Source organism: Esox lucius, chromosome 6 (genome assembly GCF_011004845.1).
Source record: "Esox lucius isolate fEsoLuc1 chromosome 6, fEsoLuc1.pri, whole genome shotgun sequence".
Classification (NCBI taxonomy): domain Eukaryota; kingdom Metazoa; phylum Chordata; class Actinopteri; order Esociformes; family Esocidae; genus Esox; species Esox lucius.
Window position 1 is genome coordinate 27,245,180 of NC_047574.1, and position 24,657 is coordinate 27,269,836.

At 40.2% G+C, this 24,657-nt stretch overlaps 1 protein-coding gene across 3 annotated transcripts in view; it reads left to right on the plus strand.

Annotated features, from left to right (window-relative positions):
* The first annotated feature begins 5,537 nt into the window (after window positions 1-5,537).
* Window positions 5,538-24,657, plus strand: part of LOC105025939 (adhesion G protein-coupled receptor A3) — a 177,754-nt gene continuing 158,634 nt past the window's right edge. For all 3 annotated transcript variants that reach the window (XM_020047631.3, XM_013134275.4, XM_020047632.3), the window contains exons 1-2: window positions 5,538-6,464; window positions 23,936-24,007. In XM_020047631.3, coding sequence (XP_019903190.2) covers window positions 6,250-6,464; window positions 23,936-24,007 — 287 coding nt within the window. In that variant the 5' untranslated portion in view covers window positions 5,538-6,249. The remainder of the gene's footprint in view (window positions 6,465-23,935; window positions 24,008-24,657) is intronic.

Here is a 24,657-nt window from a genome sequence, read left to right on the forward strand (position 1 = left end):
AGAATCCTTGCATTTTGTGAAAGTTCTTGCAATTTTACAACCCTATAACTACTAGTATTACTGCTGCAATATGGGCTACCGGAGTTGACATTGTACACCCTTTAAAACTGTGGATCTGTTGTGAACGGCAACACATTTGTTATATCAATAGTCATAAGGGATATGTGTGCCATTCCTTATACCTACTGAATGAATGTTGTGTCATGATTGCATTGGTGAAAATAACATTTTGTATTCAGTTGTTTTTTTTAAACTGACCCTGAAACTTCTATGTATAATTTGTGTACAGAGTTTACAGTGACTTCAGTAAGAATATATTTTTTTATTAACAATAAAATGTAATTACTAATCTACACAAAATCAGGTCAAAGATTAACAGCGTTTGTAGAACTTTGTAAACATTTATTAAAAATTAAAAGCTAAAATGTCTTGAGTCAATAAGTATTTGTAAGCCTAAATAAGTTCAAGAGTAAACATTTGCATGAATTCATTCTGTGTGCAAATAAAAACGTTAACATGATTTTGAATGATTAGTCTATCTCGCTACTCCACACATACAAGTATCTGTAAACTCCCTTAGTTGAGTAGTGGATTTCAAGCCCATATTCAACCACAAAGATCAGGGAGATTATCCAAGGCCTCTCAAGGAAGGACACAGACGGTAAATGGGAAAACATTTTTAAATGCTGACACTAAATATCCCTTTGAGCATGGTAAAGTGTTTAATTAGGTTTTTGAATTTGTATCAATATCCCCAGTCACTACAAAGATACAGGCATCCTTCCTAACTCAGTTGGCGGAGACAAAGGAAAACACTCAGGGATTTCACCATGAGGCCAATAGTAATTAAAACAGTTACCGAGTTAATGGCTGTGATAGGAGAAGACTCAGGATAGATTAACAACACTGTAGTTACTCCACAATACTATATTAAATGACAGAGTAAAAAGCATAAACCTGTATAGAACAAAACATGCATCCTGTTTGGAAAAAGGCACTAAAGTATAATAGCAAAGAATTTCACTTTTTTTGTGTTATGTATATAACAAATCAAACACGACACCTATTCAATTTTTAAGCATGGTGGAGGCTTCATCAAGTAATGGGTATCCTAGTCATCTGAATGGACTAGGGAGTTTTTTATGATAATGATAAATGGAATAGAGCTAAAGACTAAATCTTCAAAACTGTTTCTGTCTGCGTTCCAATAGACACTGGAAGAAGTAATCCTGGAAGACCATAACCTAAAACAGAATGCAACATTGATGCTGACATTTCTTACGACTGTAAAATATCTTGAGCTACCTATATGCCATGGTCACTTCAGCTGTCTCAATAATATATCAAGACTTGAAAATTGTCAAAAATGACAATCATAGATCCTAAAATATCCAAAATATGTTTAACATTTGTCTTCTACTATGACATTAGGCTTTATTTTATGTAGATTATGCATAAAATACATTACAGTAAGTTGATTAGATAAATGAAGATCTGATACGGTTTTATTCCTAGACGTTTTCCCAACTACTAATAAGCCTATTTGTAAGATACAATCTGGTTTCATTTTTTTTTTTAAATAGTCAACACACTAACAATACTCAATATTTTAGAGAAAAATTATTTATCCTCAAAAACATATTTGGCAAAATAATCTAAAAAACATATTAAGCAAGACATTATGTGTGTTCACTGGACCCCCCGTCTCAGCCCCAAGGATTTAGGTTGCTATATTATTGTGCCGGGGGAGTAGGGTCAGTTCTCTTTCCCATTGTAAATCCTTGTTAATCTAAGGAATGCGCTCTCTAACTTTTCCTTGTCTCATGCTCTGTGTAAACTTACAGTAGGAGGACATGAGGTCTTGGACCACACCTGAGTACCAGGCTCGAAAGACTTGTAGCTGTCTATGTCCAAAGTCCTTCTGGTTGTGTTGCAGATCAAGACGATACCTGACGATTCCAGCTGCCACTCCACTGACCATTCCTCCCCCCAGGTTGTCCATGTGGTCATGCTTCTGACCTGGATTATGGTCAGAAGATCCTGCCGTAGATGAACCTACCAGCTGACGTCTGACCGTGATAACAGCATAGAAGCACACAATATAAAATACAAACATTTTATATTTTGATGGTAGAGGCCAAGCACGGGCCCCCCATTCCATCGCAGGCCCTGGTGCAACCACACCTCCTGCATCCCCGATAGTTTAGCCACTGGCTGTCAGTTTCTTTTCGCCATTAATGCATTTTTCTTATTTCAGTCTCACAACCAACCACGTCAGTGCTTGACTTGAGTAGTGTAACTAGAGTAACTTCATTGCCGCTTGATTTGTCCGGAGCACTTCACTGGAAAATTATATAAAAATTACATTGGAGAGTAGGCGTTCATGTCGGTAACAGTGTTTACTCGCCACTATTCTATGAATCATCCCTAAAAACATGCAGTCGGCTACACGTCAGTTAGTACAACGGATGCAATGTTCCAAGTTGTCGGAAATTGGAATATCTCTCCTTGCGTCCCTCCTTCTCCGTCTCCCTCCAGACGGATGCCTCCCCTAACTTGGATCATCTTCTTCAATTGCTCCAAAAGAGTCTTGCTGCAGCCAGGGCACTATCAAACGGGGGTACCACTGGAGACTATGGAACAGAGGAGCCTGTGGATGGGACTTAGAAATACTATTGACTAGACTCAACTGGTCCCGAGATGGTGTTTGTGCGCAAATCTACCTGCTCATACCTGCTTGTAGCATAGTAAGTTGTCATTATTTAAAGGTTTTGCTGGCATATGCTAAGCATTAATGTTTTTGCCAGTCACAATCCCACCCGAAAATATACTAATAGCAACAACATCCATGCTGTGTATAAATTACAGATCTCACCTGATTAATGTTCAGCCTACCTTGGTTGAATTTAGTAATTATTTAATAAAGACACAAAAGTATTTGGTTGTGGCCAAACAACCATTAAGAGAACTACTGTTTTCAGGCTCACACCTGAACACAATTCTAATCATATTTAAGCCTAAACATCAAAAGACAATACCTTGAAAAGATTAGGTGTAATTTGGTCTTGAATCAAATGCCTGCACACCAAGTAGCTCCAGATAAGAAGATCTGATGTGTTTCATACAGTAGAACAATTTAGCAGTTATAGTTCTTGGAGCCTTGATCAGGAGTAGAATGGTAGATGGTAACTACCAGAGACCAGCAACCTTAATGGCTGTGACACCCTGGTCTAATTGAATGATTTATTTAATTCCATCTACAACATTTTCCATAGTTTACAATGAAATAGAACACATTCTAAAATGGTGATTAATTGCGATTAATGAATATTAAATACTTAATTTCGGCGCTAATAAATAATACATTCTTACCCAATTTCTTAATAACATTCTTACTAGCTAGAGTGGATATAAAAATCTACACACCCCTGTTAAAATGGCAGGTTCTTGTGATGTAAAAGAATGAGAAAAGATAAATCAAGAACTTTTTCCACCATGAACAATTCAATTGAAGAACAAACTGAAATCTTTGAGGGGGAAAAATAAAAAACTCAGAATAACCTGGTTGCATAAGTGTGCACACCCTTAAACTAATACTTTTTATTTTATTACAGCACTCAGTCTTTTTGGGTAGGATTCTATTAGCATGGCACATCTTGACGTGGACATCTCCTGTGCACAACCCTCTTCAGATCATCCCACAGATGTTCAATTGGATTCAGGTCTGGGCTCTGGCTGGGCCTTCCAAAAACGTTAATGTTCTTCTGGTGAAGCAATGCTTTTGTGGATTTGGATGTTTGCTTTGGGTCGTTATCATGCTGAAAGGTGAACTTCCTCTTCATCTTCAGGTTTCTAATGGACGCCTGAATGTTTTGTGCCAAAATTGCCTGGTATTTGCAACTGTTCATAATTCCCTCCACCCTGACTAAGGCTGGATTTGGATGTGTGCTTTGGGTCATTATCATGCTGAAAGGTGAACTTCCTCTTCATCTTCAGGTTTCTAATGGACGCCTGAAGGTTTTGTGCCAAAATGGCCTGTTATTTGGAACTTTTCATAATTCCCTCCACCCTGACTAAGGCTGGATTTGGATGTATGCTTTAGGTCGTTATCATGCTGAAAGATGAACTTCCTCTTCATCTTCAGGTTTCTAATGGACGCCTGAAAGTTTTGTGCCAAAATTGCCTGGTATTTGGAACTGTTCATAATTCCCTCCACCCTGACTAAGGCCCCGGTTCCAGCTGAAGAAAAACAGCTCCAAAGCATGATTCTGCCACCACCATGCTTCACTGTAGGTATGGTGTTCTTTGGGTGATGTGCAGTGTTTTTGCGCCAAACATACCTTTTGGAATCACAGCCAAAAAGTTAAACTTGTGTTTCATCAGACCATAACACATTTTCCCACATGCTTTTGGGAGACTTGATGTTTGTTTTTGCAAACTTCAGCCGGGCTTGGATGTTTTTCTTTGTAAGAAAAGGCTTCCGTCTTGCCACCTTACCCCATAGCCCATTAATATGAAGAATACGGGAGATTGTTGTCACATGTAGCACACAGCCAGTACTTGCCAGAAATTCCTGCAGTTCCTTTAATTTTGCTGTAGGCCTCTTGGAAGCCTCCCTGACCAGTTTTCTTCTCGTCTATTCATACATAGACGAGAAGAAAAGGGACATCCAGTTCTTGGTAATGTCTTTGTTTTGCCATATTTTCTACACTTGAGGATGGCTGTCTTCACTGTGTTCCATGGTATATCTAATGCTTTGGAAATTATTTTGTACCTGTATCTTTTATATCTTGACTGATATCTTTCAACAATGAGATCCTTCTGATGCTTTGGAAGCTCTCTCATCTGGCTTTTGCTCTGAGATGCGACTAAGAACATTTCAGGAAGATCTTACTAGAACAGCTGAACTTTATTTGTGATTAATCAGAGTCACTTTAAATGATGGCAGGTGTGTAATGACTTCTATTTAACATGAGTTTTAATGTGATTGGTTAATTGTGAACACAGCCACATCCCTAGTTATAAGAGGGTGTGCACACTTATGCAACCAGGTTATTGTAAGGTTTTTATTTTTCCTTTTCCCCCCTCGAAGATTTCAGTTTGTTTATCAATTGAATTGTTTACATTATAGGTCAAATTAAAAGTGGGAAAAGTTCTGACATTATTTATCTTTGTCTCATTCTTTTACAAAAAACTGGCATTTTAACAAGAGTGTGTAGACTTTTTATATCCACTGTATCTCTAAATACATACTTTTTTATTTGGACTACAGTATACAGTACATTCTTGTTACTTCACATTATACATTTTAACCAAATAAAAACAAATCGCTCATTTTGGTCAGACTAACATTTTTCATACTAATTTATGTTTACATATTTCACTGTTGAAATTACAAGTTTCGTCTTTTGGATGCCACTGGTCCCCCCTAGGGTTTCCCTCTGGCTTTCAGCGAAAGCCTCCTGTGTCTTAGAAACGCCCCCAGAGTAATCCCCTGTATTATTCAGCGTTTAACAACACTTGAAAGACTATTTAGAACAACTCAATGTCAAATTGCGTATTGTCATATTTATAATGGCAGTTGTATGTTGCCTAAAAATAAACAGAAATAGCAACTCACGCCCCGTATCTTCAAGGGGAGTGACATCTCCGCGTCCATGCGTTGAATAGTTTGCAAGAAGTAAAACGGTTGACGGCGCGAGACGTGGATGGAAATATCTGTGGAAACCTGTTGATAACCGCGTTATGACAATGGAGAAATGTGTTTCCGGACGTTGAGAAGTGACACTCGTTATTACCAAAAAAAGCTCTTGCCGACGGCGAAGATGGTATAGCAAGTCTACTGCATTCCCATGGCATTCAAACGTGCATGATACTGGTAACAAACGTGCTAAACTTTTTATTTAAGAAAGTTTCCACAGCCTTTGAATTCGCATGGTTGTCTGTAAATATGTAAACATATATTTTTTTATTGCAGTGACCTAGTATTTAACAAAGCAAAGAAGTTCGTTTTCATTCATGCAAACGTTCGTTTTCATTCATGTACTAGCCTGTACAGAATGAGAGGACAAGACAGGTGTTGTCAAGATTTGTCACGCGCAGATTTTTCTTAGCAGCGTACATAAACAACGGTAAAACGTGGAATTAACCTGCTAACAATCCACCAAGGAAAAGCCTATGAGATGGTCTCCACTTACTTTACTGACTGGGAAGAGATAACTTGAGGACAATCCAAAGGCTAAGTTCACAATGAAACTGCTGAGCTTACTTTGCGTTGTTGTCGGATTGAGGACATGCCTGATGAACAGAAACTGCCCGGACCTCTTCATTGACAGCTGTCATTGCTCTTCTGAGAGGTCCAAGGAGTTGAGCAGACAGAAGATTCGGGTGAAAGTGGTGTGTGATGATGTGGAATTACAGGACACTCTACAACCCAGTTTTTTACCCAACAAAACAGTATCCCTGTGAGTATGACATAAACAAACAACAAAGCAATTGTTAGCAATAGTTGTTTATACTGTAGCATCTAGTTCATGGATGGGCAACTTCTATGAGTGTGAGAATCACCAAACTATCATAGCTGAGGCCAAAATTCCTTATGATTTGTGTTTTCTATTCTAACTAGAAAGTTGACTGAGTTCCAAAAGAATGTAGGACATTTTTTGTTTTGTTTTTGGAAAATGATCTGCAGGCCTAGAGAAAGCATTTGACCTGCTGGATTGCCCATCCCCGAACTAGATAAATCATTCATCAGGCCTCAATATTAGAGCATCCAATGACCATTAAACTTAGATAAAGACAAACATGACAACCTATTTATCTGAGAACCAATAACCAATGAATGTAAAAATACCCTACATGGAATTGAAATACATTGCTGTTAATGTACTTTACCTTCTGCAGGTTCTTGTTATAGGTTGGCCGCTGCAATCGTTAAAATGTGACTGTAACTTGTTTGTAAAAACTTGTTAAAAGAGACTGATGAAAAAGGGAAATGCAAAAGGAATCTTATTCACCATACAGGGCCTGAAAAATAAGAAAGAACAAACACATCCACCATCCAGGTGTGAAAGTGGAATATAGGCCTATCACCCCAGTAGACTTGTTTTTCATAAACACTATAGAAAGTTCTTTCATTAAGGGAGAAGAAAAGAAAATAGGAAATGTAAGGAGCTCCTTCATTCTAAACTGTGGAAGAAGATTGAAATATGGAAGTTGTTGAGCAATAATGTATTGTGGCATTATGGATATTGAATTCAATTGTTTGCAATTTTGTTTCGTATTTCCTGTAAACAGAGTACTTCTGCTGCTCTAAGATACATGGTTAATTATGCACCAATGCTAATCTTCTCTACTTGCTTGAACTGTTCTGTGCAGTTCTGCCTAGAGTGGATATACAAATTTGATTTGAGGAAGGGTTCCTCGTGGACATAAGATTTTGTTCTTCACTGTCAGACTTGGGTCCTAGGTCATATTTTAAAAGTCAGTTTCTATGTGGTTAGAGCCCATGTTTAGTAGTCTTTGAAAGTTGAATGAGCTACATTAGGCCAAGATAATTATCTTGATATAGTATAAACATATCTTTGTCCAATCAGTTACTCTTCGCAGGAAATAACAAATACATTTAATTACAAGGACAGTCTACAATGAAAAAAGTATACACTTTCAGTACACAAGTATTGTATGTTGTAACATTACATTGATACATGCAGTGTCCACTGTTTTTCTCCTTGGTCAACAAGCTTTCAGCAGGATCTATGGTTGGCCAGGAAGCAGTTTTCTTGCATTAGGAAATGTGACCTTTGTCGGGCTGAAGTGGCCTCCTACGTCTCCTTTTGTTTAGACATGCTGTGAAAATAAACAGATATGAGAGGAAAGTAGGCTATGAACATCATGTGGGTTACACTGAGTGGATTCCCTAACTAGCAGATCTCTCGTAATGCTTCCCCTTGTTTCCCTCATTGTCCCATTTATTCACATCAGCTCTGCAGATGAGTTTTGTATTATTGGCATTCTACTTTATTTAAGTAAGTTTTAACAGAGTAAATGCTTTGTATTCACAACTGAAATGTATAGTGGTTGTAAATGGTTTGAAAAATGAAAAGGCCACTAGTTTTCCCCAAAGAGAATTCAACAACATTGCTTTTCATTGTGGTTTCATATTAGGGCTGCACGATTTAGATAAAATATTGAATCGCGATTTATTTTACAAATATTGCAATTACGGTTATGATGTGTGATTTTCAGATGGGTTTAAACATGAACTCACTTAAAAATAGAGATCATAGCCTACATACTGTGCTATTAAACTGAATAACAATAAAGTTAAAGTTCAGTGTTTTCTATCTTTACACTTATACCAATTTGATCGAACTAGTCAACTATTCGTTTAACTGCTCATTTAATGCAATGGCGTTTGCTATGTTTGTGCTGTTGTCATAGCTGATTAGGCAAAACTTCTCAACCCTTGAGGTATATTTTCTCCCATATTAAGTATGTTTGAAGTCACTGACATTGATGCCGAAACTTTTATTAATCATGCTGTTGTGTACATGAAGGCTATGTGGGACAATATGGTGCCACTCTCTAGCTTGAAGCAGATGATGTCGCTAGAAGTTGCAGTGTTAGCTCAAACTAACTTTGAAAAACCATCAAGTATTTAAATAAAATTACTTCAGGAATTTAAGTAATCTACAAAAATACCTACAGCAGCCGCAAGAAAAACTATTATGGACGTACGTACGATGCGTGCCCGTTGCCTCGCTTGAAGCACATCTCATTCACCTTTTTTGGAGTATAATTTGGCAATTTGGATATTGGAAATGTTAATATCGCAGTTTCAATTATAATGAGATAAATCGTGCAGCCCTATTTCATATGTTCAATAGAAACAAAACTCTGTGGAGAACCATCAGTTCAAAATATTGGTTTTATCAATACACTACTGTTCAAAGTTTGGTGTCACTTAGAAATGTCCATGTTTTTGAAAGAAAACTCAGTTAAAATAACATCAGATTGGAAAAAAGTGTTATGGGCAAACTAATCTAAGTTTGTGGAGTTCTGATCAAAAAGACGAACCTTTGTGAGATGCAGACCAAATGAAAAGATGCTAGAGGATTGCTTGATGCCATCTGTCAAATATGTTGTAGGCAATGTGATGGTCTGGGGGCGCTTTGGTGGTGGTAAATGGGATATTAGTACAGGGTATAAGGAATCTTGAAGGAGGAAGGCTGTCACTCCATTTTGCAATGCCATGCCATACCATGCCATACCGTGTGGACAGCCAATTTCCTCCTACAACAGGACAATGACCCAAAGCACAGCTTCAAACTATGCAATGATTATTTAGGGAAGAAGCAGTCAGCTGGTATTCTGTCTATAATGGTATGGCCAGCACAGTCACCAGATCTCAACCTTTTTGAGCTGTTGTGGCAGCTTGACAGTATGGTATATAAGAAGTGCACATCAAGCCAATCCAACTTGTGGGAGCTACTTCAGGCTGCATGGGGTGAAATCTCTACAAATTGCCTCAACAAATTGAAATATAGAATGCCAATGGTCTCCAAGGCTGTAATTGCTGCAAATGGAGGATTCTTTGATTAACACAAAGTTTGAAGGACACAATTATTAATAATAATTAATAATTTCTAACCTTGTCAATTACAATATTTCCTATTTATTTTGCTATGTTTCCTATTCAAACTCATTTAATGTATGTTTCCATGTAAAACAAGGACATTTCTATGTGACCCCTAACTTTGGAATGGTAGTGTACTGTATGTAGGGTTACATACATTTTTATTGCAGTTATATAGCTAGTTTCTAGGGGTTGCTAATCATTTGAAATAATGCTTCAACAGTGTGAGCTTTGCACCTACTTATTATTTGGATGCACTATAAACAGCAATCTTGTTGAAATGCCTATGATATAAATGTACTGTTGTTTTACCTTCCGAACCAGAAACTGTGAAAGACGTGGCGGCGTGTGTAGAACCCTGTGGTATTCTTCTCTGCGCTGATCGGTTATTAAGCAACTAAAACAATACAAGTGCAACTTGAGAGCTAAATAACCTAACTCTGAATAATTATCAACAATATCCAAACTACAGCTCCGGAAAAAATTAAGAGACCACCGCACCTTTTTCTATCCTTTCCAGTGCAGTGGTCTCTTAATTTGTTCTGGAGATGTATATTTAGTTTCCAAAGCTTTAAAACATATTGTCACTGGTTTTTGCAGTTGCTGATTGGCTGGCAAGCTGATTTTAGGCATGTTATCGTAGGAGTGAGATACATAAGAACACATCAAAACAGGACATACTATCAAGAACATGATCCAACTAGTTCACCACCTATGATTCACCAAATAGCAGCTTCTTGTCATTGTTGCTACTTATCCGACAGTTTAGAATCATAGCAACACATTGCCTCAGCGATTCAAGGTCATTGTTTTTGTGACATTGTCTGGCTACACAACTATGTTCAGCTTTAGAAACTGTTACCTAATACTAGGCTGTGTAAAACTACTTTAGACATAATATTAAATAGACAATTGAACACGTGTGACATGTTCATTGTAGCGTAGCCGCTGCAAAATATAGAGCAGCACGAGACCTCTATTAACACCTCTGCCTGTGTCCCACTCTGACATGTGGGAGAAGTTCCTCCGGAGTTGGGAGTGGAGCCTGACAGCTCTGTTGACCTTGAGACCTATCTGGTGTAGTCGTTTCAGAGGCAAGTAGAACAGAGAGGGAGAGGGGCGCAGTCTTTCTGCGGAGAACAGTAGCTGATATTGTAGCTGACACCTGTCTAAGGCGATGCGCTGGCTGGAGAACATAGAACTAGACTACGTGAGACATAGAAGGAGAGACAAACAGTGAAAGACAGTGAGAAGCAGGGTTAAGGATAGATGGAGGGAAAGGAAGAAAAGGAGAGGGAAATATTTAGGGAGTGACGGAGAGACGGGAAGTTTGACATTGGAACAACATACATGCAGACAGGAAATGTTGTGAAATTGCATGTTTGTTTTTTTTATGAGAGAAGAAGCAGGGCCATAGAATGTGACTGAAAAACTCAAACTTATACTGCCTAATGTAGTTTTTATTTTCTGTGTGACTGTATTCTGTGTGCTTGTGTGGCTGACACTAAAGAAATAATTTGACACCTGTATGCTTCTCAGCAATTTGCAGTGGAACTGTCCTGTTAGAATTATTTTACATTTTCAGACTAAGTCTATTGAACATTACAGTGAAGCATGCTTTTTTATCAGTTGCCAGAATTGATCTACATTTTGATTTGGACATCATCTATGGAAGAACCACAGAAGGGTCCTTACAATTCCCAAAGGCTCTATTCTCTTCCAAAGTAAAGTAAAAGAAAGTGAGTGCATTGGTTTGGGGTAGTGCCATTTCTGGAGGTGTCCGGAATAGGCCTGAAGCAGACTGACTAGGGGATGTGATGATGACACTGGAGACAGCAGGGCACTTATCTATCGGTAGTCTGCATGTAAGCCATCAGGAGGCCATGTCTTTCTATTGACCTGTACAGAAACATCCTTCACATTATTCTGGAAATGGCACACAGCAACCGTAGAGCTTTGGGGAAGGCAGCCCTCTAACGGCTGGACTGATGCTTTTGCTTATCTTCTACCCCACTCTCTATGACATTTGACCATTTGCTCAACTTACGCTGTGAACCTTCGTTTGTCTTCTTCACTTTCTTGCCGAGTGCAAATTGGACTCAGAGGGGCTATTACCATGACTCATGTTATTTTCGCCACACATCTTGTCAGTTGATTCTCTCTTCCCTGTGCTTATGAAACACGGCCATCCTGTCCTTGTGGAGTGTTTTTGCGTGTCGCCTATCTATAAATCAATTTTCTTGCTTTCCTGGCTCTGACATTCCTCAGGTGGTGTTTACGGCGGCCCCGCTCATCTCCGCTCAGAGTGGTTCATCATGAATATTTCATAGACATGCACGCGTAGCACCTTTATATTCTCTTGGAATTAGCACTCAGAGAGCAGCCAGCAGGGACGGAGCGGAGACCGAATGCCTCTTGGCCCGTAAAAGGCAGCAGTTCAATACGCTAATATACCCTATATGCATTCACAGGACATTGCGGCTGAAACTACTATCTGCAATGCATATTCGTCTCCAGTTCAGGTTTGAAAGTGACTCGTTTGTCTTCACAGGAGTTATTTTTCCGTTTATAATCTCCAAGGGATGATTGTTGAGAAAAATCTTTTTTCCCTCAAAAAATATTTTTTTTTTCCTCAAAAAACTATCATGTCCCTTCTATCCAGATGCTACTTTATGGCCCGTGGAGGTCCAGAGGCTCAGAAGTTGTACCCTAGGGTGGTCCACTCGTCTAGGCTGCTACCTCCAGTATTGAAGTTACGCTGCAGCGTGGGTTCTGTTCCTGCCTATGCCTACTGAGTGCTTCCCTCTATTTTCCCCACTTTATTTAGGTCAGTTAAGCGTAAAATTACCCCAAAATATATACAAAAATAAAATTATTCCAATGCCTTAGGGCTGATACCCTTAACACTGAAATATAGCAGGAGGAACACAAACTGAAAGATCTCCACAAGAGGCTATTCTTTTTTATTGTAAGAGATGGTTCTAGGCTGTGTGTTATTGTGTTTCTGTTGGTCTGTAGTGCAGTTGTTCTACCATCAAGCCGTATTACACCGTGCCAAGTAATGAATCGAACCACCAGCTTTCTCTGCAAAGTGTTTGTTCAGTCCACTTCTTATTTGCTGTCAAATGCTGTATTGTACTTCATACCGTGGTTTCAAGGACACCTGATCACTTTTGCTTTATGGGATGTTAATGACTTGCAGCACCATAATTTGTGACCGTTGGGGGAACAAAAAGCTTGCAAATCACACAGTGCCCTCGAAAATCCAAGAATGTGGTTAGAAGCAGTGCGAATGTTGACCTTCTAAAAATATTGAGGAAGAAAAATACAATGAGGGCCAAGGATACTCTGGGTCTGTTATCCCTGCCTCCTCCCTTTACCATTGAGTAAATAGCAAGGTTATTTAAACTGTCATGAGTCTGCTATCATGGAGGCAGCCCAACCTTTGGTCACATGTTTTGTTTTCCGAGACGTGGTAAAACCAACCGATTAAAAGGGTGCGTTGTTCAGCTTCTGTTGCGTGGTGGGATCACAGTAGGAAACACATTAACTGGCTCCCAGGCTCATCACTGCAAGGGCGTTCGCAATGAGGCTGCATCGCTTACTCAGTGTGTAATCTGCTCTGTGCATGTGTTTGTGTACGCGTCAACCCTCTGAAATTTCGAACAACTCCAAAACAGACATGGATCGATACTATCTGATATCGTCTTGGCAAATGGAAATTACTATTTCAAATGTAACATGCCCCCCATCGTTATTCGTACAATAGCAGGAACACAACTTGCTTTTCGCAAGGATTCTGATTTGCATTAATCAAGAAAAGAGTATGCTCCTTCTGTAGTCCTGCAGGGCGACAACATGTGCAGATGTGCTCAACTGACAACCAGGGCCTATTTGAAGCTCTGCAAATACCCACTTGAACTCCAGAGCGATGTCTGTTTCGCGTCCAAGGTCAATGTTAGTCGATATGAAATATGTTATTTTGGTTAGCTGTGCCTAGTAACTGGATATTATAGAATAACAGAGGGCTCGGGATGTTTGAAGGAAAGTGGCTGGAAACCGTGGGGCCGGGCCTATCTGAAAGTTTGCAATAGTTTACATGGTGATCTTTACCCTACTTGGTCGTCACCATTGGTCTCTTGGATCGCATCAATTGAAGTTATTTTCGTTTTATAATAATACAGTTGTATGTCTCTGGTGTGTGGCTGGCTCTGTGATATAATAGTGCTTTTTAAATTGGACCTCACAGAATTATATACCCCAGCTGTCTGTTGGTGAAGGGAAAATGAAAACCAGGGTTGTGCTCTTAAAGAGCTGATATGGATGTTGTTTGTGGATATAATGCCTTGTTCAAACCTGACAGATAAATACACCTTTTATAGAAGATATCACTTTTTAAATTGTGTTGTGACACATAAATGCATATGTCGTTCCAACCTGTGTGTATACATATTGACCATTTCTTCTGAACCAGCAAGGCAATATTATTTGTCAGTCTCCCTCAAAGAAGCTTTTCCTGAGAAAATAAGCTTTAGCAGTTTTTTTTGCGAAAATTAGCATTTGTGTTTCATATGGTAGCACTGTTTCATGTTAATTACTGCAAATTCTGTTGGAAATCTATATCTATAGAGCTGGAGATATACCATTACTGTATATAAAGTGTCTTAAAAGACAATATGGGCTAAGCATCCTTGCTGAGGCATGATATTTTTGAATAACTTTTTTGGTTTTACAAGAAGTACGGCATTCCAATAGCTAGCGCTTACCAAAACTGTTTATTTGAAGGCCATGAAATCTAACACTTTTTTTTCCGAAATGATCTTTCACACGGTTGTTGTCATGATGACGTGCTGTCATTACAGCTACGTTACACAGATTGTTATTTTTCCCATTGACTCCAAATCCCATTTTGTTTTGTCGAACCGACTTTTCCATCATTCCTTGGAAACCCTGGCTTTAAAAATTCTATGGATAAAACATCAGAGTGAGCAAAACAGTGCCCATCTGTCTCAGTGTGTCACTTATGAATCTGAGGCTTTCTGGACAAAGGAGTTTAGCAGGACATACACTTTTTGGTCTGACGACATCATAAATATGGGTTATATTTCAGCCAGACAGTAGTGAATTGAAGAAAATGTATTTTAAGCCTCCTGGTCACAATGACAGAGTTGGACTGCAAAGCACTTAGCCACTGCCCCATTAATTGAAAGAAAGTTGGTAGTTGCACATTGCGCTGTTAAGAATAATTGACATTATTTGGAGGTTATTTGTTTGACATTACAGTGAAGACATTAAGACAGGTTATGCACATGATAAGCTAAAACGTAATGCTTTTTTACAATTAACTTAGGTTACGTCTCTCCTAATAACACCCATTTACAGTATCTCACAAAAGTGAGTACACCCTTCACATTTTTGCTAATATTTGATTATATCTTTCATGTGACAACACTGAAGAAATTACACTTTGCTAAAATCTAAAGTAGTCAGTGTACCGCTTGTATAAGAGTGTCAATTTGCTGTCCCCTCAAAAATACTCAACACCCAGCCATTAATGTCTAAACCACTGGCAACAAAAGTGAGTACACCCCTAAGTGAAAATGTCCAAATTGGGCCCAATTAGCCATTTTCCCTCCCTGGTGTCATGTGACTCGTTAGTGTTACAAGGTCTCAGGTGTGAATGGGGAGCAGATGGGTTACTGGAAGTTCAACCTCATGGCAAAGAACTCTCTGAGGATCTGAAAAAAATTATTGTTGCTCTACATAAAGATGCCCTAGGCTATAAGAATATTGCCAAGACCCTGAAACTGAGTTGCAGCACGATGGCCAAGACCATAGAGCGGTTTAACAGGACAGGTTCCACTCAGAACAGGCCTCGCCATGGTCGACCAAAGAAGTTGAGTGCATGTGCTCAGCATCATATCCAGAGGTTGTCTTTGGGAAATAGATGTATGAGTGCTGCCAGCATTGCTGCAGAGGTTGAAGGGGTGGAGAGTTAGCCTATCAGTGCTCTGACCATACGCCGCACACTGCATCAAATTGGTCTGCATGGCTGTTGTCCCAGAAGGAAGCCTCTTCTAAATATGATGCACAAGAAAGTCCGCAAACAGTTTGCTGAAGACAAGCAGACTAAGGACATGGATTACTGGAACCATGTCCTGTTGTCTGATGAGACCAAGATAAACGTATTTGGTTCAGATGGCATCAAGCGTGTGTGGCGGCAACCAGGTGAGGAGGACAAAGACAAGTGTGTCTTGCCTACAGTCAAGCATGGTGGTGGGAGTGTCATGGTCTGGAGCTGCATGAGTGCTGCCGGCACTGGGGAGCTACTGTTCATTGAGGGAACCAATGCCATGTATGCCAACATGTACTGTGACATAATGAAGCAGAGCATGATCCACTCCCTCGGAGACTGGGCCGCAGGGCAGTATTCCAACATGATAACGACCCCAAACACACCTCCAAGACGACCACTGCCTTGCTAAAGAAGCTGAGGGTAAAGGTGATGGACTGGCCAAGCATGTCTCCAGACCTAAACCCTTTTGAGCATCTGTGGCTTTTCCTCAAATGGAAGGTGGAGGAGCGCAAGGTCTCCAGCTCTGTGATGTCGTCATGGAGGAGTGGAAGAGGACTCTAGTGGCTACCTGTGAAGTTCTGGTGAACTCCATGCCCAAGAGGGTTAAGGCTGTGGTAGAAAATAATGGTGGCCACACAAAATATTGACACTTGGGTCTCATTTTGGACATGTTCACTTAGGGGTGTACTCACTTTTGTTGCCAGCGGTTTAGACATTAATGGCTGTGTGTTGTGTTATTTCGAGGGGACAGCAAATTTACACTGTTATAGAAGCTGTGCACTCACTACTTTACATTGTAGCAAAGTGTCATTTCTTCAGTGTTGTCACATGAAAGATATAATAAAATATTTACAAAAATCTGAGGGGTGTACTCAGTTTTGTGAGATACTGTATATAATGTGTGCTATCTGTGCCATCATGTGAGAAAAACATGCCCCTGTAAAAAAATCTAATGTCGGTCCGATTCGTTTTGCTATTGGCCCTGGTCAGGAAAGAGATATTTTGCCACATGGAAACACTACGAAGTAAATGGTTTTATTTGTGTTTGCTTCATGCCAAGCACAACTTTGGAGACCGTCTATGAAAGCCCTGCTACTACCATTATATCTGCAGTTACTGCTGCCATTGCCACCACTGCTGCTATTTCACAACCATAAGGAAATGTCATTTTCTAGCTGGTAATATAAACAGAGAATTGGACGGATACTCTAGGTGGTCGCCATTCACTGTTTACATAACGCACAATTGTGTTTTTCCTTGGATTTCCTGGACGTTGTGCAGCGGCCCGAGAGAGTTGTGCGGGGGTCGCCAAGCGTCTGCTTTCCTCTGCGTTCACAGCACGGGGCACGCTTCAGTTTGCACAAACAGTGGCTGCCTGTCTCTCAGAGGGGGGTTCTGCCCGTACAGGGAGGGCGGAACTCAGGGGAACTGGGAGGGGAGAGCTTTGTCATATGGGATCCAAACTGACAGCCCAGTTAGGACATTGATGTCTAAATCAACGACAGTATAATGCATCATGAACACCTGCTTGCTCAGCTTTGGGCTCCCATTGGCATTTGTTTGTTTTTTCACACCAAACTTAGGTATCCTAACTGACTAGGCTCGTTGTCTCCATGGACGATTAGAACTGAGAGATATCAGTACTGCTCTTTAGGGGACCCCGAATTATCTCTTGGACATTTGATGTGATCAGACAAGTCCAAGTCAAGCCTCAAGTCACTGCATGCAAATCTGACTCAAATCTTAAGTCACTGGATGGAAGTCCAAGTCAAATCTCAGGTCTTTTAAGCACTACAGTAGGGAGAACAAGCATTTGATACACTGCCGATTTTTCTTAGGTTTTCCCACTTACAAAGCATGTAGAAGTCTGTAATTTCATATCATAGGTACTCTTCAACTGTGAATGATGAAATCTAAAACAAAAATCCAGAAAAATCACGTAGTATGATTTTTAAGTAATTTATCTGCATTTTCTTGCATGACATAAGTATTTGATACATCAGAAAAGCAGAACTTAATATTTGGTACAGAAACTTTTGTTTGCAATTACAGAGATCATACGTTTCCTGTAGTTCTTGACCAGGTTTGCACACACTGCAGCCCACATACAGACCTTCTCCAGATCCTTCAGGTTTTGGGGCTGTCGCTGGGCAATATGGAATTTCAGCTCCCTCCAAAGATTTTCTATTGGGTTCAGGTCTGGAGACTGGCTAGTCCACTCCAGGACCTTGAGATGCGTCTTACAGAGACACTCCTTAGTTGCCCTGGCTGTGTGTTTCGGGTCGTTGTCATGCTGAAAGACCCAGCCACGACCCATCTTTAATGCTCTTACTGAGGGAAGGAGGTTGTTGACTAATATCTCGCGATACATGGCCCCATCCATCCTCCTCTCAATACGGTGCAGTCGTCCTGTCCCCTTTGCAGAAAAGCATCCCAAAAGAATGATGTTTCCACCTCCATGCTTCACAGTTGGGATGGTTTTATTGGGGTTGTACTCATCCTTCTTCTTCCTCCCAACACGGCGAGTGGAGTTTAGACCAAAAAGCTCTATTTTTGTCTCATCAGACCACATGACCTTCTCCCATTCCTCCTCTGGATCATCCAGATGGTTATTGGCAAACTTCAGACGGGCCTGGACATGCACTGGCTTGAGCAGGGTGACCTTGCGTGCGCTGCAGGATTTTAATCCATGACGGCGTAGTGTGTTACTAATGGTTTTCTTTGAGAGTGTGGTCCCATCTCTCTTCAGGTCATTGACCAGGTCCTGCCGTGTAGTTCTGGGCTGATCCCTTACCTTCCTCATGATCATTGACGAGGTGAGATCTTGCATGGAGCCCCAGGCCGAGGGAGATTCACCGTCATCTTGAACTTCTTCCATTTTCTAATAATTTGCGCCAAGAGTTGTTGCCTTTTCACCAAGCTTCTTGCCTATTGTCCTGTAGCCCATCCCAGCCTTGTGCAGGTCTAAAATGTTATCCCTGATTTTAGATCCTCTGGTCTTAGCCATTGTGGAGAGATTGGAGTCTGTTTGATTGAGTGTGTGGACAGGTGTCTTTTATACAGGTAATGAGTGGAGAACAGTAGGGCTTCTTAAAGAAAAACTAACAGGTCTGTGAGAGCCGGAATTCTTACTGGTTGGTAGGTGATGAAATACTTATGTCATGCAATACAATGCTAATTAATTATTTAAAAATCATACAATGTGATTTTCTGTATTTTTGTTTTAGATTATGTCTCTCACAGATGAAGTGTACCTATGATAAAAATTACAGACCTCTACATGCTTTGTAAATAGGAAAACCTGCAAAATCGGCAGTGTATCAAATACTTATAGGCTATAGTTATAGTCTCTTAGTCTAAAGCAAGACCTTTCAACTTAATGTGCACCTTTTGGGGATGACTATTATTTTATGGGTTATTTTATATCAGCAGTTGATAATCTAGTACACTAATACTGAATTGTAACATTTAATTTATTATAGCAAACATGCATTTGATGTTTAATTGAAGTATGATCATGCTGAGAATGGAGCTGGCCTATTCTATCTACTACTCCATCTGCCATTAGCCAAATTGTCTGACTATTTTACATAGGTTTACCATGAGCTAACAGTTTTTGTGTTCGGTATGGTTCTGTGTGTTAGCTAGTTATTAGCTACTGTAACTAACTAGCTGGCAAAGATTAGAAACCGGCTCAGCATCATATCCAATGGTGTATTTCGGTTCCAATGTGTGGAGGAGTCACCGAAATCCCAGATTTTCCACCATGCAAAATGGCCTCATATCAACTGCAATGAAAACGCTGATGTCTCTCATTATTGCCATGGCTCTAGCACTTGACTGTGGACGTTGAGAAGGCATTTGTGAGTGTTTTCTGGCCTTTCAGTGTTTTCTTCACAGGTGCAGTTGATTTTAGTTGGGAGCTGTGGTGGTTCTATAAGGCGTTGTGCTCGTGTTAGCCGTGGGGTATGGCACTATTTTCTTACAGTTCTTACATATTGTTCATGTGTTGTCTGTCACTTGGTCGCCGTTTATTGTTTCTACCGGGGACCCAAAATGCTGCCACACAAATTATTTAAAAGTGGCTGGGGCTATGCTAATTACACCCTCACACAACGTCATGCTGATATCGAGACAGCTTTTCAGTTCAACGAAAACTATCGTCACGTTTCCACATCGTCACACCCCTATTCATCACTACTGTATTTCTATCACATCAACACCATTTAACGAAGTATTTTAGTGTCTGTGCCGTTCCCTCCCCCGTTAGCTAGTTAGCAATTTTCACCTTCAGCAAAATGCATTTAGCACTACAGCGGAGAATGCATTCTTGTCTGTAAAATATGTGTCCTCCTCACGAGGTGGCTTATGACAGTTTCCCATTAACGCCATTCCCAAACCTCTGCTGTCCCTCCTCAGAGTGGAAGGAGGATGATCTTGTTAAAGCGGGGGGACAGGCGGAAGAACAGCGAGTGATTTGACCTTGGGCATCTGTCTATAGAAACGTGCCCGCGGGAGGCTTGCGACGTAGCGGGGCTGTCCTGCGTGGGCACCAGCCGCCATGCTCCGCAGCACAGCCCCCGGCCAGGCAGCCATGCCAGCCCAGCGGCAGTCGTGATGATTTAATGCATGGCGAGGGCGATCGATATTTTTGCAGATATGAAATCCAAAGAAATGCCATTCCGGGTGTATTTGAAATGCTGTGTATCTGGGCTGAAGAATAAGCGTGACATAAATCATTACAAACTGGTCCTGGTACAGCCCAGAGTATTGAATGCGAGGAATGCCTGTAGAGAAGGGCTGGACTGGGTATCTCAGTATTCAGAGTCAAAATCATTTACTGCTGTATTCCACCCCAGGCGTGAAAATCAATGGAGAAACCTTTCTGGGCTCCCTCACTATGTGAACTGTGTTGGCAGGCTGTGTGAGAGCCTGGGTTTGTGTGATCCAAGTCTGTGTACTTGGACAAGAATTCCCTATAATGATGGTAAAACCTGACAAACTGGTCCCCACAGTATTTTTTTGTACGATTCCCACTAGGACAATGGAGATTTCCGGGCAAATGGGTTAGGTTTAATAAAACTTATAATTGTTAGAATTTGGGTTACTTTTAGAGTTAGGGGATAGGTGACATGGATTTCTGGGTTTCCGTTCCCTACAAGGAAAACAAAATGCGTGGATATGTGTGTGTTTGTATGCACCTGCTTGTTGGGTGTCTGTGTAAATCCTTGTGTGTCCTAGAGTTTATATTTGTTTGATATGTTTGTTTCACTAGAGCAGCAGGTATGACGGACCCCCATCTGTGTCCTAACGAGCCCCCCTGGACTCTCCAAACACCACACTGACTGTTTGTCACTGTGTGTGCCTTTTTTCTTGTGTGTGTGTTTCTGTGCAAGATATTTAGCCTTGGCTTTCAGCTCTGTGTGTCTGTGTGTGTTTTAGTTTGTTTGTTTGTGTGTTTGTATATACAGTTTCAGGCAGGTATAAAACAAAATCCTGTAAAATATGAGTTCTTTCAAAAATAGATGTTTTAATGGATTATATTAATCAATTATCAAAATGCAAAGTGAGTGAACAGAAAAAAAATCTAAATCAAATGCCTTCAGAACCGCATCAGTTGTTCTAGTTTCTGAAGGAACTTGGCAGGTCGGTTGGCCCAAACATCTTGGAGAACTAATCACAGTTCTGTGGATTTAGGCAGCTTCAGTTGGCTCTCTGTCTTCATGTAATACCAGACAGATTCAATGCTGTTGAGATCAGGGCTCTGTGGAGGCCATACCATCACTTCAGGACTCGTTGTTCTTCTTTATGCTGAAGATAGTTCTTAAATAGTGAACGGTTCGGGTCATTGTCATGCTGCAGAATACATTTGGGGCCAATCAGATTCCTCCCTAAAGGTATTGCCATGATGGATAATTATCTGCATGTACAATTGTGCTCATTAGTTTGCATACCCTGACAGAAATTTTGGCATTGATGTTGACATTCTGGCATTGATGTCTTTTTTTTAAAGATAGTGATCATATGAAGCCTTTACTTATCACATAGTTCTTTGGCTCCTTTTTAAAACATAATGTTCAGAAATCATCCAAATGGCCCTGATCAAAAGTGTACACACCCTTGAATGTTTGGCCTTGGCCAGACACACAAGCTGACACACACAGGTGAAAATGGCAATTAAATGTGGATTTCCCACACCTGTGGCTTTTTAAATTGCAATAGGTGTCTGTGTATAAATAGTCAATGAGTTTGTCAGCTCTCATGTGGATGCACAGAGCAGTCTAGATACTGAGCTATGGGGAGCAGAAAAGAACTGTCAAAAGACCTGCGTAACAAAGTAATGGAACTTTATAAAGATGGAAAAGGATATAAAAAGATATCCAAAGCTTTGCAAATGCCAGTCAATACTGTTCAATCACTTATTAAGAAGTGGAAAATCTGGGGATCTCTTGATACCAAGCCAAGGTCAGGTAGACCAAGAAAGATTTCAGCCAAAACTGCCAGAAGAATTGTTCGGGATACAATGAAAAACCCACAGGTAACTTCAGGAGAAATACAGGCTGCTCTGGAAAAAGACGATGTAGTTGTTTCAAGGAGCAAAATGCGATGATACTTGTACAAAAATGAGCTGCAAGGTGGAGTTGCCAGAAAGGAGCCTTTACTGCACCAATGCCACAAAAAAGCCTGATTTTGAACTAAGGTACATTTGAGAAATGTCTTTCTATTGCCTGGTATATACAGAATACCCTCTCCACAGTGAAGTGTGTGGTGGGGGGGGGGGGGGGGGGGGGGGGGGGGGGGGGCAAGTTAGTGGCCTTCTATTGGTTACAGCAGAAAAAGGTATGAATAAATTAATGTTCTGGAGTGGCCATCACAGTCTCCTGACCTTAATATCATCAAGCAACTTTGGGAAGATCTCAAATGTGTGTTCATGCAAGATGACCTAAGACTTTGCATGACCTGGAGGCATTTTACCAAGACGAATGGGCAGCTATACCACCTGCAAGAATCCGGGACCTCATAGTCAACTGTTACAAAATAATGCATGCTGTCATTGATGCTGAAGGGGGCAATACACAGTATTAAGAACTAAGGGTATGCAGAATTTTGAAAAGGGGATCAGTAATTTTTTTTCTTTGTTCCCATGTTTTGTTTCATGATTATGCCATTATGTTATGTGAATCTACAGTTGAATGTGAATCCCATAAGAAATAAAAGACGTGTTTTGCCTGCTCACTCATATTTTCTTTAAAAATGATACATATATTGCCATTTCTCCCAGGGTATGCAAACTTTTGAGCACAACTGTTTTTCTCTGTTTTTCTCAGCATTGAGGAGACCATTAATTCTGACCAAATCCCCAACTCCATCACCTGACTATATGTCTACAAAGGCAAAGGGTGGTCTCACGAAATATTGATTAGAGTTTTCTTCTGTTCACTCACCTTGCATTTGTTAATTGATAAATAATATCTATTAACATGTCTATTTTTAAAAGCAATCTTACTTTACAGCATTTTTTCACACCCCCCTAAAACTTTTGCACACTAACTGTATGTTTGTTTTTTGTGTTTGTGTGTTTGACCTTGTGGGTTTTTATATTTGTTCCTTAGTGTTTGTGTGTGTGTGTGTCTTTGTTTTTGTTTGTGTGTTTATGTTTGACTGCTTAGATATTCTGCATGGAGTCTTGAGTAAACCATCTTGCATACAAAGCTAATTCCACTTTATATTTAGAGAAGAAAACACTAGCCAGAATTGAACAAATAAATAAAGCTCTACTTTACTTCTGAAATATATGTGGTTCAAAATGTATGAGAAAGTGATATCCACATCCTGGGGCAAATGTTTATTGCTCGTGTCCCTGTGGAGCAGTCAATCATTGATTTGTTTGTGGTACTGGAGCTGCATGAATTGTGCTGAATGGGCATAGCATTAGGTGTGTTCTCTGAGGGTGATATCCTGATGGGGGGGTCATAACCCTTTTTAACCACAAACAGCCGTAAATAAATGGATACGCACCCGAGACGGGATATTTACAGACAGATCTAATCAGCAATACATTTCTATCTCTCACCCAATTTATTGACAGGACACTTAATTTATTGGACATTTGTGTTAAATCTTCCCATTGGGAAGTATATTTGTGGTATTTAACCACACGTCCCAAGGCTCGCCATCTCCTTGTCTAAATTTGAAATACCTTTCCACTCTTCTGTCCGCAGGATCCTCAGCAACAACAAGATTTCCCTGCTGAGAAATGCCTCCTTCTTTGGCCTGAACGTCCTGGAGAAACTGTAAGTAAGCCATCTGCTACAGGGAATAGTTTTGTTGATCCTCCTCTGACACACCATAACTATGGGATGGACAGTGCAAACAGTACTGGGGGGTGTCTGTTGGCATTGCTAGCCCAAATCAAGTTGTTGACTTTCTTCCATCTGCACTAAACCTCATCCGTCACAATAAATGTCTTGAAAATATATATATATATATATTAAAAATGTTTGGTATGTAGCTTTAAATAACCCTAATATTCTAAAGGTCAGATGTTGTCACCGTGGTGCGCATACAAATTGATGACTGTCTTTGGAGATTTCACCCTGCCCTGGGTAAAATGGAGGTGTATTTATAATACTCTTTCCTGGGGTTAAAAAAGATCTCCATCGACATAGTAATGTCTCAGGCTGAAGGGCAACTGTGTAGAAATGATAATGGACCTACATTGATAGTCTCTTCACTCTACCCAGCTGGCAACAGTCATTAAAGAATCAGCAAAACTGTCAGGAAGCATTACAAATTCCAAAAGTAATAAAGGACGATTTGTTTTTCAAGTTTAGACATGGAGGAATTTTAAGCATTGACCACGCAAAAGATGGAAAGATTGGTAATAATCTGTGGTCACTGTCCAGTGTTGAAGACGGCAAGTTTCCATCCAACCAATTATCTT